This window comes from Rhamphochromis sp. 'chilingali' (assembly GCF_963969265.1).
Source record: "Rhamphochromis sp. 'chilingali' genome assembly, chromosome: 21".
NCBI classification, from domain to species: domain Eukaryota; kingdom Metazoa; phylum Chordata; class Actinopteri; order Cichliformes; family Cichlidae; genus Rhamphochromis; species Rhamphochromis sp. 'chilingali'.
The window spans coordinates 25,805,225-25,823,629 of record NC_137949.1 but is presented as its reverse complement, the minus strand read 5'-3'; the positions used below and the strand labels follow the sequence as shown (position 1 = coordinate 25,823,629).

The 18,405-nt window shown below is 43.5% G+C and overlaps 1 protein-coding gene across 2 annotated transcripts in view; it reads right to left on the bottom strand.

Moving 5' to 3' along the window:
- Nucleotides 1-16,198, bottom strand: part of msrab (methionine sulfoxide reductase Ab) — a 44,014-nt gene extending 27,816 nt beyond the window's left edge. For both annotated transcript variants that reach the window (XR_013970317.1, XM_080871239.1), the window contains exons 1-4: nucleotides 15,988-16,198; nucleotides 8,430-8,498; nucleotides 8,154-8,273; nucleotides 3,672-3,776 (exon numbers count right to left, since the gene is read on the bottom strand). Coding sequence is in view for 1 of the 2 variants with exons in the window: in XM_080871239.1 (XP_080727365.1) it covers nucleotides 3,672-3,776; nucleotides 8,154-8,273; nucleotides 8,430-8,498; nucleotides 15,988-16,180 (487 nt within the window). In the remaining variant the exon portion in view is untranslated. The remainder of the gene's footprint in view (nucleotides 1-3,671; nucleotides 3,777-8,153; nucleotides 8,274-8,429; nucleotides 8,499-15,987) is intronic.
- Between the last annotated feature and the right edge of the window lie 2,207 nt (nucleotides 16,199-18,405).

Genomic DNA, 18,405 nt, shown 5'->3' with positions numbered 1-18,405 from the left:
ATTGCAATTGTCAGAAAGTAACCGCTGCTAGGGTGACTCAAATAGATCATGTTTATGTGTGATAGGCAATAAGCCATTTAAATACAGCTTGTCATATAGAATGTAATGCAGCAACAATGCTGTGCAACTTACATTCATATTGTAAAATATAGATTTTAGAACAAAAAAAAAACCCCAAGCTCAAATGTAAAAAACCCCTCACAATCATTTTTTTCTTTTCTTCTTTTTAACTAAACTATTTAAAGTATCTAACCTACAAAGGTTAGCATGCATGTATGGTGCAGACGCTATCAAATGAGGACAGATGCGTCGGCCATTTTAGTTGTACACTTGTGTTTTTGTGTCTATCGGCGTACGCCTGTGATGTCTGTTCACTGACGCAGCATCAGCAGCCCACAACATAAATACTGCATGGCCTCAAAAAATAGAGAGGATGGAGGGAATGAGGGAAGAGGAAGCAAAGAAGGGGAAAAAGAGATGGGGAGGAAACAATGAGGAGGGGAAAAGCCTCGCTTGTTAAGATGAAGGGCGGCGGAGAGGGTGGGGGACAAGGGGAACGGAGGAAGAGATGAGGAGAGCGGGGGGGAGGGGGGGGATGAGGAGCAGGGAGGAGAGAGTGACTAAGAGATAAAAGAGGAGTGAGTGAATGTGAGTGTGTTTGTGTGATGAGCGGATGGCCTCAGGGAGCGGTCGACTCACTGTGCTGCTCTGCGGATGTACTGACGGGCTCCGGGCCGTTTGCTCTCTCACTTGCCCCTCCGCTCCACTCACTGCAAAAGGGACAGGGGTAGGGGGTGCAGGTGAAATGGGTGGGGTGGGAAGGCGGAGGGGGTGATAGGATGAGACAGGAGGAGAGGGGGAAACTGGGACAGAATGTGCAAACACAGAGGAAAGAATTGGAGGAAAGAAGATAGAAAACAGAATAAGAAATCAGAGAAAAAAAAGGGGGGGGGGGTGCTTGTTTAAAAGGGTTAAGGATTAAAAAAAAAGGGTGGTAAGGCAAATATTGAAGTAACAGAGAGAAACAGTGGGGTTTGCGCTGAAAGGTTGGCAGGATAAAGAAATGACCAGATTAGGTGCTCCTATCTTCCACAGGGAGTGCGGAGATAGCAAAAACAGAGAGTGAAACCGGGCCTACAGGCCTCTGTAACAAGGACTCGTCCAGTGAATACACTGACAAGCAGCCTATGCTGCTGTGTACACTCTCTGCATGCACAGTATGCATGGGTGTGCTCTTAAGTGTATGTTCAAATGAAGCAAAGCTTAATTAAAGCTTAAAGTAGGCATAGTGGGCACTTGTGCATAAGGTAAAATTTTACTGCGCCGGAGTCCGCATTAAAGCGAAAGAAAAACTGGATGGGCTCGCAAGTCAGCGGTGATCATCCTCAACGAAATCACGTTTTCAGCTTTCAAGATGCAACAAAATGGCTGCTGCCCTCTGACATGCAATGTCACCCGACTGTTGAGAGTTTGTCATTCACTGGCGTGGAGGGGTGCTCCTGAAGAGTTGACTGAACGTAGACATGAGAAACTTATAATATGGAAGCATGTTGGAATGGGGGGGTGTGGGGGTGGCTTTATGCAACATCCCAAAGAAGCCAGCAGATTGAGACTAGTGTTGCTGAATATGGAAAGGGGGCACACAGCAAAGGCTGCTGGGAGTTTCTGATTGGCTGCTAATGTTGCTATCCAGGCTGGGATTGGTGGAGCTGACGCAGCCCGACATCACGTTGTCGGGACTAAACCCTTTTGAACTGAGGCAAAGCAGAGAGGCACAGATATCAAAACACATACACGCGCGCACACACATATGTGCATGCACACACCCACATGAACGCATTAAAAGGGAAGCATTACATGCAACTGAATATGCACCTGTGCATTGCCCCCCCGACACACACACACGCATATGTTTTTATAGATATATATCTATATCTATCAAACCTCTGCTGTTTTGATACGTGCCAGGAGAAAACAGAATTCGTAATGCTCCCAGGCTCGTCTTCATATACGATCTCTAGTGAATGTGTGCAGTTAAAAGGGAAAAGAGTGAACTTCCTTAATTTCTCCATTCTCTTTTAAGCCCAGCTCTAAGGTGGACAGAATAAATTGGAGCTTAAGCATGCGTGAAGGCACAGCCAGCGGGCCCTTTTCCACCACTCCATGCTACATTTGTCAAATCAGAGGAATTTCTGCTACACGTGAACCCGGAATCTGAGAAGAGAGAAACGGCCGGGATTCACATTTAAGTCACGCGCAAAGGAGCAACACTCAGGGAGACTGAGAAAAAAGTACATTTGAGTTTGTGGTTATTCCAAAATATGTCGTCTGATCTTACCTGTGACAAAAAAATAAAAATAAAAATACATAGTGCATAGACAATAAGCTGCACACTATTAATAAAACATGAGATGAGACAAGGCAGCGAGTCAAGGGAAATGCATGACTAGTCTTTTGGCCTCACTGCTTTTTCACCGTGGTGTGTCAGCTCGACTCTTTGCCCCCAGTAAGACGTGTCTCTGCTCTCAGCTGTGGTCAACAGGAGAAGAATCCCTTCTGATTAGGAGGATGGGGCTCTTGGATGATCTTCAGCGCTCAGTAGCTTCTTCTTCCCCTGCATCCTTCCAAAATCCTGCCTCATGTAGAACAGCCGAAGTGAAAAGCTTATGCTTGTATTTATCTGGGTATTTGCGGTAGACGCACAAACATGGCTGACATTCCAGTGTATGTAGGTCACACCAGGAGCGATCATGAGAGAGCAATCATGACAGATGCAAAAGGGATGACAAAACCGTCACGGGCAACGTTACTGTGAGTGTTGCGTGCGTGCACACAAGCCTGAAGGTCGGGCCTATGAATCTTTGATCCATCTCTTCCCAAGTTGTCATGCCCCTCCCTACATTCAATATAAGTGAGCACAGTACCTCTTTGCCTGTCCTTTCTGTCTCTCACACACACATAGATGCACACACCCTCTACATATCCTCCCGGTGCATTAATGTTCTTACATCACCTCCTCCAGTGAGCACAGAAAACAAGAGAGCAACAGACTTGAAGAAAAGAAGAGATATGGCTTTTGGGGGATGTGGTCCTTGTCGATGCTGTGCAAGTGCGATGGAATAGCGATCACAAGTGAAGCATCTGAATTAGCTAAGCGAGCTGTTACGACGTCGCTCCAAAGTTTCTGAACAGTCACCAGCTTCCTGTCACTGACTACTTCAGATATGTCGTTAAGGGACTAAACCCACGGATGAAGCACAAGTGAGCACAATAACATAAAAATCCAAAGACGTTATTCAACCTAGAAATGAGCGAATTTAGTATCATCATTGCGTCACCCAGAATCCAATATGTGTAGTGAACGACAAAAGGCTGGTATACATATAATAAAGTAAGAAAGACGCACATGCTCAGTGAGGTTTTCGGGAGCTTGAACATGCACCGCACTGGTGGGTCTCTCCATGGATGGCTGGATCTCAGACACATTAACACTGTCTGGCGTTGACTTACACCCATGAGACCTCCCCCCACCACAACACACACACACACACACACACAGGCACACGTCTGGGCATCATCCTTCTGCTCTAATACACCCTGTGCCCCTTGGGAGAGGACTTATTTGAGGGCAACTTTGGGGTTTGTCTGTGAGTGTATGTGTGCGCTGCTACCTTGTGTTGGATCGTGCTTCTCCCAAAAGTGTTTAAGCAGTTCTTCAAGGCTGATGTCTTGGGGGGAGAACACCACTCTCACCACCTCGGTGTGACCTGTCAGACCTAGTGGAGAAGCACAAATTTGCATTAATCTAAGTAAAGTGACACGACATCCCCTCTTATGATGTCCACTCGATCCAGGTTCTCCTTATTTCACTCTGTTCTCCTACATTTCACCACAAACACTGGACATACTGTAACAGCTGATTAAATTTAAAACAATTGCCTACTGAAAACTGCAAAGGAGAGCTCATGAGTGGGATGCTTGTGCAGTGAGTTCAGGTGCCACAGGTAGAAGACAGTCAGCCATTGCTCATGGCACAATGGGGAGAGAGAAAGTGGCAGAAAGAGAGATTCAGATAGAAAGAGAGAGCAAGAGAGAAAGCAGTCAATGTTGGGGTTTATGGTGGAGGTTGCCAAAAGCACTCACTCCTGTCTGCAGCTGCCAGGACCCCGAAGCTTCAACAAGCTGCCTGCAGGCATTCACAAAGTAGGAGCTGCTTTAAGTCTCACATGTAGGTGCATCCGCAACGGGAAACACATTTAGAGCAGAAAAGGTAATCTCAAACGCCAAGCACCCCTTTGCAAACACATTTTTCTTCTAAACATAAAGACAGAGGTGTCAGCTTGGAACTGCTTCAGAAGAAACTGTAAGTACAGTATACAGCACACACACAAAAGATGCCCACACAGAAAGATTTATCAGGTGCATTGCAGATAATAGATGAATGTCTGCCAAATTCATGCATCTGGTTTGAAACCAACTTTCTCTTTTCTAAATGATGCTCAGAGGAACATGGTGTGCCAAATGAAAATGGAGGAGTTCGTTTATTTAAACTGTTGTTACCAAAGTCAAGGAGTGTGTATTAACTAATTTCTGGAAAAAAAAGGTGATGCTAGAAACTTTAAGCATATTTTTAGATTTAGATTGTAAGCATATTGTGCAGCAAAACTCCTCAAGTGTTTATATTTTGCAAGGAAAATTGGAAACAGGTGGAGCTATTTAATGAAATGTGCAAATACTCATAGAAGTACAGTATATAGGAGCTTGAAAGACAGTATTTCATATGACCACCTTTATTCTTCAACACAGTCTGAACTCTCTTAGTCAAGCTTTCTGTGTGTTTTTCTATCCAGGTATGCTTTAAATGCATTGGCAGTGTGTTTGGGATCATTATCATGCTGGAAAATGGAGCCACTGCTTTCAGATGCTTTCCAGATGGCACTGCATAGTGGATAAAAATCTGATGGCAGTTTTCTGCATTCATTATTCCATCAATTATGATACGATCCTCAACACCACTATGACAGATCCTCCACTGTGTTTTATAGATGGCTGAAGACACTAACTGTTGGATCTCAGTTACACGACAATTTAAACCAAAAATTGCAAATTTGCAATAATCGTCTCAAAAGACCTTTAAATACTTTAAAAAATGCTTTAAATACTCTCTGTTGCAGCAGGCTTCCCCTCCCTGAGCCTGGTTCTGCTGGAGGTTTCTTCCTGTTAAAAGGGAGTTTTTCCTTCCCACAGTCGCCAAAGTGCTTGCTCATTGGGGATCTTATCATTGTTGGGTTTTTCTCTGTATGTATTATTGTAGGGTCTACGTTACTATATAAAGTGCCTTGAGGTGACTGTTGTTGGGGTTTGGTGCTGTATAAATAAAACTGAATTGAATTGAACTGAATTCTTAACAGCCACCCTCACCCTGAAATCATTTCTTATGACTTCAGTGAACAGCTGGTGGATCAGCTGATGGGCCAGATGCATCTCTTGGGTCCTGTGTTAGGTCAGGTCTGGATTATTTCTTAATGACATCACTTTCAGATGTCATTTATCTGGTGTAACACAGTTAGCTAAATATATTAGCAAAATATAAAGAAATGAGGGGTGGCTCGAGACTATGCATAATACTGGACTTGGCATATTTAATATGTATTACCTGTATAAAACCTCTAACTCTGTGGGATTGCAAACATTCTGCAAACACAGAACAGTGAGTGTGGTTGCAGACTGGCAGTCATGCTGTGAGCAACTCAACAAAAATGGTAGAAATTCAGCTGGAGCAAAAATAGCTGTTAAGATCTGAAATAATATGACTGTGGTATGACTCTTCAGGGTTGTCGCACATGAAAGGGGTGAAAGTGGAAAAGGCCAGCAACACTAAAGCTGCTAGAGATTCAATTTTTGGCTGAAGGACCCTTCAGCAAGGTGAACAGCCCTCTGGGTGAAAAATACCTCAAAGCCCAACATGGCATCCCGTTGGCCTTTTTAGTTTAATTGTTATCTGCTGTTATAAACAGCAATGAGTGAAAAAGCTTTGGAAATCCACAGAAATACTTGGAATTACCTTCAGTGAGCAAACAAGAGTCTTAAGTATAATTATTGTTATTTCACCCACAGTGGCTATATGAATGCACTCAGAAGCTACGCCTGTGCTGAAGAATGCATTCTTGAAAAATATAACTTCACATTGGGGCTACTGCCTTCTGACATTTCTCTTACAAGTTTCTTATGCCAGTAGCAATCATCCAGAGCCAAAACAGCATGAAGCAATAAAACACACACTCTCTATTGCAGTAATGGCCCTATAGCAAAGCCATATTTACTGCAAACTTTCTGCTCACTGCTCCAAGTCACAGTGAATGACACAACATAATCACAGTGGTTCCTTATAGAAAAGTCCTATATTCAATCACAAAACACAACTGACCTTCCAACCCAAATCAAAAGTGTATGAAAGACTATATAAACAGTCACAGTCTTTCTCCTTTCTTCCACTCCTATTTATTATAGTGGTTGTGATATTAATAGTTCAGATCCTGCACTGAAATAGAATTTACGGCCTATACCTTAGAGATCTACACATGGCCTCCATTAACTCTATCTGTAAGATATAAACTGAACTAAAGTGGAAAACATGGAAGTCGTGTAGTGGTGCTGTGTCGCTGTGAGGATATAAGCAAAACACTGGAGTCTGGAATTTATGGGTTTTTTTTGTTCTAATAACAATCACCAACCTTTTTTTGTAACCAATTTTACCACTTGTTAGTTTACTAAGGTTTGGCAGAAAATAACAAACTAATGAGAGATTTTTAAAAATCCATTGATATGATCAGCAGTCTATCTGACTGTTATGGTTGGAGGACTGGATTCATCTTCATGCAGCACGGTAGAACTGAAAGGTATCAGCATTAGCCTTTGATTCTGTATCGCAAACATCTCGTGCAATGGACTGTTTTACAAATTAGTTCAAATATGCTCATTGATAATAACATCATTTTCTCATCACTCCCAGCTGTCTGTCTGTGTCTGTCGAATCTGACTGCACCTCAACCTCTTCTATTTCTGTCTGTCAGAGCATCCAGCCTGTCCTTCTATCCCTCCCTGGCTCTTCTGACAGTTCCATCAACCCCTTCTTTCTGTCTGTCTGTCTGTCCTGCCTTGGCTGTGTTGACAGCTCCTCGGTCTCATGCCGTCGCAGTGTTCTGCTCCGTCATGGCCAATGGAGCGACGCCTGCACTCTCTCAGCCGATGGACAGGTAACCATTCTTTCTCACACTTTTTTTCCTCAAAAGTTTATTTTACCCATTTCCCCACTTGCTTCGTCACTCAGTCTCTCTTTTTCTGTCATCTGTCTCCATCTCCATCTTCCTCCATAGCTGACCATCGTGTTGCTGGGAAACTGACAGAAAGCAGGACTGGGAGGAGAACAGATAGAAACATAGAAATTCTATGAAGGGCTCTGCTCAGAAAATCTGCCAACTAAGCCCAGAGCATCTTTCCCTTCCTTTACACATGCTGTGCCTTCACCTAGACATTATGCCAGTATGGAGTGATGGAGAAGCCTCAAACTAACACTCATATCTCCTAAAACACAAGGGAGGGAAAAGGAGAGTAAAATCTAACATATTCTCTTGAATATATACATCAACTGCCTACATAAATCTTTTCGACTGTCATGATGAGGACCGCTGAGAGACTAATTTAGAGGGATTCAGACAGGTAGCCAAACATTTTCAAAGCCTCCGACTGTAAATACTCAGGATTTATGCCTTCATCTCCGGCACGTTCGCCAAATCAAACTCTCAGGGAAAGAAGCCCAATCTATGGCGCTTCATACACAGTAACCTCTGTTGGCAAAAACGCCGCAGTACAGCACAGTACAGAGCCCAATCCTTACAAGTAGGTCATGGGGGGGTGGGGACGGGTGGGTGCAGCCCATCTGGAGCGGTGCATTCTGAGTAGTTGACTGCAGATGAAGGGAAGGAGCAAGAGGAAGAGATAGCTTTACTTAAAGCAACCTTTCCAGCTGTTTATCTGTTTTATTTTGGCCATAGATGTAACAGTAAAATGTCCTGCTCAGGGGAAGGTAGCATGATCGGTTATTATAAATCAAAGTGCAGGTATAATTACACAAATGCGTAAAAGCGCAGTACCTGAGCAGACCTCTTCGTAAGTGGGGTTTGGTGTGAAGCCACTTGCATAGCCCGCTTGTGTGGAGAAGACTCCCGGAAGTCGCCAGAAAAGTTTCTCGGCTCCCCAGAAACAGCCCATTCCTGGATGCGCACAAACAAATGCATGAATCGCCCCTGCTTCAGCGCTACAGTAAAACCAGCTTCTCGCCAAAATGTGTTACTAACCACAAACTGGTAAAAGAGGATGCCATATTGGTTTATTTCTGATTTTTCAAAAGTGTGATTGTGCAGTCTCACCAAACATGATGGTCTCCATCCCTTCTGGGAAAGGCTCCACAGTTGGATTCCCATTGACTGCATGCTTGTCTGTGAAGAGAAACAGTGTGCAAATATGGCTTCAGACCATAACACAGTGTTGCAACAGTACAAATTACAATACGAGAGCAAAGAGGCCTATTAGGCGCCTCGATTTGGCCTCACAAGTCTTTACAGGCTGCCCCGGGCCAGCAAATCAAAGCCAGAGGCTTCTGTGCAGGAAAGACATTTAAGGGATTACACAGCTTTGACTGCTATTCTATCCCTGCTGTCCTCTCCTCAATACACACAATTAAACACAAAGCAGCAGTTCTGTCTGATCTCTCTCCCTCTTACTTCACTTTATGTGGAATGAAAGCGTGTTTAGTGTGCAGCTCGACACCACTGGGCGTCCACAAAGCAAAAAAGATGACTACACTTCAAGGGCGTGAGCCTGTATAACCTCACATGTGGGGAAGAGCACTGCAAGTAGACTCAATGCCACCCTAATCTTCATCATGTTAAAAATACCCAATAAGTAAAACAAACTGGAGTGCTGAGAGGTAGCACTCTACTGCCAACTGTGCTGAGTGGAATTAGAGTGCTAAAAAGGAAGTGTGTGTGTGAGTGTGTAGCTCGCAGATGTGTGAGGGGGATTAGGGTTTAAGAAGACTGAGGTGACTTAGCGTGCAAATCTCCACTAAGCAAGGCTGGTTTGTACTGCAACCACTAATATTAGTCTACAGATAAACAGGCCACGGGGTACACTAAGAGCTTAGGCACATCCCAATAATGGACGCTTGCGCTGAGTTCAATGTGCGATTACTTTCTGGCTGCTCAGAAATGTTATGTGCAACACTGACCTGAATAAAAACAATCTCTAATCTGATACGGACATAATAGTTCATTTCCTAGATGGGATGATCTCCCTCTGCGACAAAAGGCCAAAGAACAGCAGCTACCTTCAGTTTAGGCTTCCAGAAATCGTTCCGAACCCAGACAGCAGAGCACAGAAAAGAAACAGTTTCTGAATGCTTGGGCCCTTAAGATTAAGTGTTTGGAAGACTACACAATAAAAGAGTACACTTGAGCTGATAATACTTTCTTGGCGTGCTAAGGCACTTCTGTTACTTGACAAAAAACTGTTTGTTTTTTACTGTGGAGTAGCACACTGCACAAGCACAAAGAAGTAAAATGTCACGGGGGCCTGGGTGCCCTAAGGCGGTCTCTTCTTGCCCTCCTGTTGTGCGACAGTGCTGTCTTTCAGCAGCAGGTTGTTTGGCAGTGCTAGGTCATGTTCACGAGCACAGTTAACTCCAGTCAAAGTATATGAGTGCCTGTACGGGCAAAATATTCTCATCCGATGGAGGTGACTTGAGGAGGTGTGAGAACATTAGATATCTTCCGTTTTTTCCCTGTGAATTTGCATTGTTTCTATCCTCCGCTCACTCTCACCCTCTTGTCCTTTGTTTCTGGCCACGACGATAAAAAGTACTGTAGCTGCCAAACGACTGAGAGAGAAAGAGAGCGCGAAACTGAGAGAGTGAGAGGGAGAAGAGTGTGCGATAGAGAAGGAGGAGAAGTGGGAGGAGGAGAGATCAAGCTTGCCAAAACAATAAAAGGCGTAAATAGCCAGTGAGAAGCAACAGATGAGGGTAGCAGAGAGGCAGTGAAGGATTCTTTTTGGCTTTCGGACCACCATGCCTTTGGGCGCTATATAAAAAGACCAAGCACTTCATCCAAGAGAACACGGAGAAAGCAAACACACAAACAAATAAACAAACAAAAAAGAGAGAGAGAGAGGTAAAAACAAAGTTAGCCAAGAATATGCCGACACAGCACTGTCCAAAGAAGGAAACTCAGAGCCAAATCTCCTCGCCCTCTCATCTCTGTCAGCTGCTCTCCATCTTCACTTCACACTCTCTTCCTCGCACCACCTTCCCATCATCCCTCACTCCCTTCTTGCTAAACATGTGCGCGGCTGCCTGCATGCACGCAACCAGCCACACAATCACCTGCACACCAACCTCTGCAGTGGGTGTTTCTCCCAGGGAGCATCTGGCAGAGGTCCAGACAGTGCCAGGCTGGCTCCTTTCACTGTGCCTGGTCCAGCACCCCCCGCCCTCCCCCTCCAGACCAGCGCCCACACCCCACTCTGCCAGAATTACCCCATCTAACACACGCAGGCACTGAGAAAGAACTGAATACCCTCACTACGCTCCCTCACTACGCCAGCAAAAGAAAGAACAGAGGACGACAAAAAAAAAAAAAAAAAAACAAGCAGGGAGGGTGACTGACTGGGCTTACAAAAGGAGAAAACAGGCTGAATATGGGGGAAGGATTCATGAAAAGGCTTTTTTTCCCAACTTGGATGAGATATGGGCGTAATTTTTTTGCGTGTCTTTGCTTTCTCGGATATCTGAAAAGCACTGCGCCTTCTATACAGTGCAGCAGGACAGAAGCGGAATACGTTGGTCACCTTTTGTTGCTTTTAGGATGTCGGTTGTAGGCGGCTGGACCAGAACCAGAAAAATCAAACCCGGACACCCTGCCACTCTGCTTGAATCAAGCTTACCACCAGTCAAGGGGACAACAATCTGTCTGTTGTTTAGCGGACAATAAAGCCCAGTTTGACTTGTTTTAGTGGGTATTTAGTCTTTGTTAACCTCCGCTTCTACCCGTGATCCCGTGTTTCTCACCCGTAAAACTGAAGTCCAAGCGCTCCTGCCTCCTCACAGGGACCCGGGAGAGGTTCTATCCCTGGATGCCAAAACTGGCATTGGAAGGTTGATTTCCAGGCTGCTCTGTTTATTTCCTTCCAAAAAAAAAATCCATTCTATCGCTTTCCTCTCTTTCGTCCCCTTCCCTCCCTCTTTCCTATTCCCCTTCCTAGCTTCACACAGGTTGGCAGGGACTCAGGCACGAGTCGTCGGAGCAGGCTGATGCTTTATGCCGCTGCCAACTACTCCTCTGCTGAATGGGAGGGTGGGTAGGGGCGAGAAAGAGTGGAACAAATTGGGGAGGGGGGGATAAAAAAAAATACCATTAAAAGGTAAGTAATGAAAACTTTGCTGCTGTGGCCTGTAAACAACTAACCCAACTTGTTATTGTGATGCATACATACACCTCACACAGTCACTATTCTGGGTTGGAAAAAGATTGCGATTATTACATCAGCTCCACTATTCCCCTTCCTCAAAGATGGAGGAGCATCCTGTTTGGGCCTGCCCGCAAATCTAACACAAGCCGGTGTGATGGGAAAAAAATAAAACAGTCTCCAAGTGGCCCAAGAAAAATGCTCATTCTCCCCCTACACATATATGAGAGCAAATCCAATGATTTTCTATACAGCTAGTGTCACAGAGGGGTTTACTCCAGAGTGCACTGACCAAGATGCATGAAGAGTGTAAAGGTCTCCAATTCACTGACTGACTGTGGTATGGAAACCATACAAGAATCAAATGACAGATTTCAGGTTATGTTCTTGCGCTGACATTCTAGTAAAAATCAGTGAGCTGCAGGACCGCCCATAAGCAAATCTCTCATTTATTTATCTTCTGTTTGGATACTTAATTTATATGTTTACTCAACGCATGCATGCTTTCTCCCCCTCCAAGCTCTTTCCAAAACTAGGAACCCAAGGGCATCAAGAGACGGAAGAGAAGCAACAGAGGTATAACACCAGAAATATATCTTCTCTATGAAGCTGCTTTTAAGAGTTATAGTGAAACATGTAGCAGAGATTGATTTTAGTCAGCTGACCTCCCCCATCCTGTTTAGAAGAAATATTGGCAGTCTATCCCGCACTGACTCAAAATAATAGCTACTGTGCCCCTACCATGTAGCAATCTGCCACTGGATCATTCTCGCCAAGGTCACTGAGTACATTATACAGACTGGAGCAAGGAAGGGAGAGAACACAGGACAACAGGACATCTGAACAAGAAACGGGGTGCTTCTTTAAATGGAAGGCTAGAAGTAGCTTTCAAAATTAGCGATCTTCATTGTGGACAGGACGCAAGTGCGTGCACTCGGACACACACGAGGCTGGGACAGCACAGGGCATATGTGGAGACCGTTCTTGCAATCCTTAAATTACTCATGCTTAATGGCTCACACCGTCAAACACAGAAGCATGCTATTCCAACACACACATACACACACTTGAACGACCCCATCTAAACTGCTCCCCCATGGTGAAAGGGGAGGAACAGATTTCTGCCATGCGGTGTCTCCGAGCTGCTTCAACAGACGGAGAAGGAACTTACGACGGGGCGGAGCCTTCATGCGCATAATGCCCAGATGGACCTCTGGACGCTGCGGCACGGCTTCATCCTATGCGCTCACACCCAGGTCCCACAATGCACTTTGTGGATAGAGCTATCTATGTTCATATCACACCACGATTCTCCTTGGTGGTACACTGATACTGGCCTTGCGGTCCCGAATTAATAAGACGAAAAAGTGAATGAAACGACAAGACGAGCTGAGGTGAGGCAGGGATGTTTGACTCACAGAATGAATGATATTCCGAACAGTTCAGCAAAAAGTAGTAAAATGATTTCATTCAGTTGTTTAAATGTGACATTTTCTGTGCCAGGATGGCTATAACAGAGCTGAGGACTTGATCCAAACAGATTTGTGTTATCCTGACTTAATCAACAACTATTTGTACACAATCCCACCACATATCCCAACAGGCTTTTGCTGCCACTACAGATTTTGTTGTTGACTGAAAGATTTTATTACTGTCCACAGACTACATCACACACATTCACTAAACAGGCTAAACAGAGGGGTGAGGGGAAAAATACAGATACAGTACAGTGACACCAAATATCGACATTTTATTCATTAAATCAAACTACTATGGAAATACAACAAACGCGAGGGCTGATCTCATGCACCACCATCTTGAGATAATGTTACTCGACCAAACCGCTCAAACAAAGGGAAAGTTGCTGAGCACAAATGTAATAGTTAAATATTAGTTTCTGTCCATGTAGACAGCAACAGTTATGTGATTTTTCTATGACCTATCACAGTTAATTGCTGCAGAAACAGGTTGCATGTAATTGCTAACTTAACCCCATTCAATCGCAGACTGATAGCAGACTGGCTCCGTCTTCAGGACACATTTAAGGCAGGTGTTGGCATGCTTGATTATTATCATTTTTGTAGAAAAAAAAAAGACATTAAATAACTTTTATTTCCAACTCTACTAAATAGTATCACAGCAAATGTATCCTGAGGTACTTGGTTTGAAAAGTTAATGTCAGGGCAGGTAAAAAAGCTCCAAACCTCCATATTTATATCTCCACAGTTGTGAAAATGTCAGGCTAACACAAGAGTTCTGTGGATACAATTTACTTAGTCATCGTATCCATATCAGCAACCCATAGTGTGATGTCAAAAGTCCAGCAAATACTAACATTTTTATTTCCACCCAATAAAAACTGTAATTTAAAGAGTAAATAATTCTGACCTGCAGCTCAAACACATTTAATTCAACATAAATTAAGCAACAAATACTGCATCCATTCTAGTCATCGTAAAATGGCCTCTTCACTTACTGTGCAATGCTTGGAAAACAAAACTAAAACTATATATGGCGGTACATAGTCTGCCTGGATGGAAGGGTTGTAGTATACTAGAGCTTCCATGGGAAAAACCCAAATGGAGAATGAATCAATGTGTTGGTGTTGTTCTTACGCCACCGTAATTAATGCTGCTCCAAAACCGTCACTGAAAAACTGACTGTTCAGGATGCTGTGCTGAGTTTTACAGCTCAGGTGGAGAAAAGACTGGAGCCAGAACGTCAATGACACTGTAACTCATCCGGCTCACAATCCATCGCAATTCATGTTATTGCCCGTAAAACGACAAGTATGACCTTCACCTTGAGCACAATTTAGGTGAGGACCCATTAGGTGATAAACGTGTGCAAGTTTGATTAAATTCTGACCAATACTGTAGGAGGAGTAGCGATTCTTGAGGAATTGTAGATGGACGGACGAACTGTAAATGCCCCGCCATGGAATAAGTTCACAGGCAGGATGAGCTAAAAATATAGTTTCAGGAGAAGTACGCTTTCAGGGGTTTCTGAAGGCTTTTTAAGACGTGGTTAACATTGTGAAAGTGGTTTAATTCAAACCCCGAGCTTTTCCTGAACCTAAGTAATTTTCTTGACTACCAATCAACCCGAAATCTGATAATCTTCTCTTACTATAATGATCGTAGTGTATGTATGTCTGGTGCCTAACTCTTGCTATATAAACTGCCACCATTATCAACATCTATATAGCGTCTGTAAAATACTTTCTTAACACTCAAAACATTACAAATGATATATATATATATATATATGTGTGTGTGTGTGTGTGTGTGTTTGTGTGTGTGTGTGTGTGTGTGTGTGTGTGTGTGTAGTAGGTTATCTTAAAGCAAATGACCATTGCGTGTATGTTACATTTACCATTGTTGTTTACCAGCACGGTTTGCTAAACTATGTTCAGTGTCACCTTGGGGTTATTGCAATGTGTTGGCATTCATTTCTGTAAGTAAGTGTTCATCAAACAGTAACTAATAGCTTCACAAAATTAATAAGTTGCATGCAAAGAAGAAGAAGAGTAAATATATATATATATATATTTACTCTTCCTTTTGCCTGACTTTTGAAAGCCTTTCTATTTTTCACTGTGCTGCAGAGTTTTGACAACACAACAGGTCTGGTCAGTTACAAAAGTGGAGGAAGATTTACTTGTTGAAAATCCACCAAGACAGACTTTCACGTGATTCTGGATCTGATCATATTTTCAATTTCTGTCATAAGACAGCCATAATGTCCGGGATAAACAGTCACAAGCCCTTACCATCAGTTGCACACACTGCAGTGCGCAGGGATATAACTTCAGTTAACACAAACCAGTGTGTCTGTTGTGATATGTCTCAACCTTTAATATGGCTGGATTGATCCCTGAACAAAACGTCCAACACCTACGTTGTGCCAAGATGAAGTCAAGGACTTACAAGTGAAAAAAGAAATAAAAATTAAATAACGAAACCTAACACCCACTTGAAACCTGGGTTTTCCTTGATAACTATAATCTGAAAAATACTGTTTTCATTTGTGCTGCCCCTATTTTTCTGCAGAATGGAACGAGTTCAAACCTGTGGTCATGCAGGGCATCAGCACCTCCTACCAAGAGTGGAAAATAACAGCAGAACAAGTTTCTCAGCTGGTAGGTATTCTGCAGATGGAGCAGAGGCTTCGACTGTTTGGAAGCTGTCACCTTAATCCTTGTATACTTCAGCTACTTACTTGTGTACTTCAACTATCTATACACTTAATAATTAGTTTATAAAGCAGTACCAACTGCACATCTTACTTTGCTTGCTCTGAACTTAAAATTTCTTAACAACGACGCTGTTTTCTGTCACTATTTTTCACACGAGCTGTTCTGATGTCACTCGTGTGCGTGTGCCACAGGTAACCTGGAGCACCAGGTGTCACCCCCGTGCCAACTGTTATCTTGGTACAAACTCACCACCGTGCGATATTTACCTGCCACGACCATTTTCTCCTCCCTTCCTTTCAGCGCGGCCTCTCTGCTCGGCATCTGAGTTTTATCAAGTGTTTTATCGCTCATTGTTTCAGCGACAGCGAAGCACACGTAAACTACGAGGAGCCACACGATCTGTGTTTGTGTTTGAGGGCGTAAATGTGAGGTTGCCCGAGTCTTCCGGCATGCCTCCATAGCGCCACGTCGTTCCGTTACATAGCGGGATAAAGGGGAGGGAGAAAGGGATGGAGAGACGTCGTCGAAAACGCCATCAATATGAATATTCATCGCGCGTGGGCAACGCCGTGCACTGCATATTAACTAGTCAAGGGGTTAATATGACTTTGGCACAAAAGCCTGCACAGCACCGTGTGCGGGAAAGAAATTAAATTTAAATAAATATCCACGGTGTCCAGCATGTAAATGAGCACTCGCCAGTAATCAGCGCTCATTCTGTAGGAGGTGCTACTGGTGGAGCGGGTTGGAATATAGATGTATGGAAGGTTATTTCCCCTTTGTGGTATTTTATATAAAGTAATGCTCGTTTGTGGTTAACGTTGATGAGAAACAGCATTAAGAGCTCGCAGTTAATATCTAACAAAATGGCTCTAAGCCCTGCAGGATAAATGAAATGCAAACGAAGATGGGCCACGTTTTCGTGGACACAACTCTGACCACATAAACGATCCTAAAATATCGAAAAAGTCATGCCCTTTAAACCCTTGTGTTGTCCTCGGGTCAAAAATGACCCCTAGGTGAATGGCAAACAAGTATATGGGAATCCCGAGGACAACACAGGTCTTCTTGGTTATTTCCGCCTTATAAACCTGACACCTATATTTTTCTTTAGAAAAATCATATGGAAGAATATGTAGAATGAAGAATGTGTACTTACAAATGCTTGGATGAGGGAATGTAAAATCCCAACTAGTGCACGTATATTATGTCTGGAGACATCATTCATGATGATTCGATGACTAAAAAGGCGCAAATTCCAGTCTGAAGTCTTCAAGAAAGGCATACTTATCAATCATCTGACATCTCATTAGCAATGAAAGCTGATGCCTTGGATTGAAAGCTGAACATAATTTCAGTTTTGTGAAACAGACAAAAGAGACAGAGACTAAGAGGTAAAGAAAAGTTGAAAGTATTGGTCAGCTGATGGATAACTAAGGACAACTAATTAATTGTGCCAGAATTTCTACTCTAGAATCTGTTGGTTTTGTCTGTTAAACAAAAAGTCCTAAATCTTTAGTTTAGGACTGTTGGGCAGATAAAACTCCTACTTTGGGAGAAAGTTCACCCAGGAGTCAACAACAATCATTGTGTCCTTCACTGTCTTTAACTGGCACTAATATGATGTGTGATTTGCAATTATAACCCACAGAAAAAGGCAAAGGCACAAAACTATTTAAACTATTAGTCTAAAAAAAGTCACTCAGAGTTACAAGTCTGCAACAGTCAAAAAGCAGAGTTTTACTGCAAATACAGCCAGACCAGGTGATGCGATAGTAATGACTGTGATTATTTATGTGCGGAAACTTAAAAAAAATTTTTTTGTGTGCGCTCTGAACCAGACAATGAGAATAACAAAGAATTTGGGGCATTGTTCCTATATCCTGCAATCCAGAATAACATCACACCCTGCCGCAATCCTCTTTTCCTCTCCCTCTTCCTCTTTCTCTCTCTTATCTGCTGGGGAAATGAAGCTCAATCACCTGCGGAGGAGCTGAGGGCGGCATTGGGGACTTTGCAATGCAAATGCCAGGTAATTACCCGAAAGCTAGGAGAGTGGAAGCACACGGATGAAAATAGAGGAGGCAGCGGAGAGAGGGAGTGAGGGAGAAAGAGAGCGATAGAAGGAGATGAACCAAGCACAAGGTTCACATGCCTGTTGATGCAGGATGATTGGGGTGTTTTCAGGGTGTTGTAGGGAATGTAGGAAGTGGAAAGGGGAGAAGGGGTGGAAGATGAGAACCACAGGAATGGATTGGATCTAAAAGGACTCTGTGTTGTGGGTTAATTTCCTCCTGCGTGTTAGTCTGAGTCTGTAAAAGTATATATGTTCATTCTGCCAACACATTAATTTCTAATAATATGCATAGTGTTTTTTTTTCCATGAGTGCAGTACTCAGTTGTGCCTGCACTTGGATTTGCTTGTGCCTGAGTGCTTACATCCACGTAAACATGTATGAGGGCCTGTGCGCATGAGTGTGTGCGTGCTCCGTAATGGGCACTAGTGCAGGTCGTGCTCATATATGCATGCGGAGAGCGACTGCATATGTCTGGCGTGTGACTCGTGTGTAGTAGCAGACGATTTAGTGAGCATGCCAGCTTGCAGCTGCTTGATTGTCAGTGAGTGAGAGCAAAGAGATGTGCAGATGTGAGTGAGTATCAAAGAAATTATGAAATGACCTGGA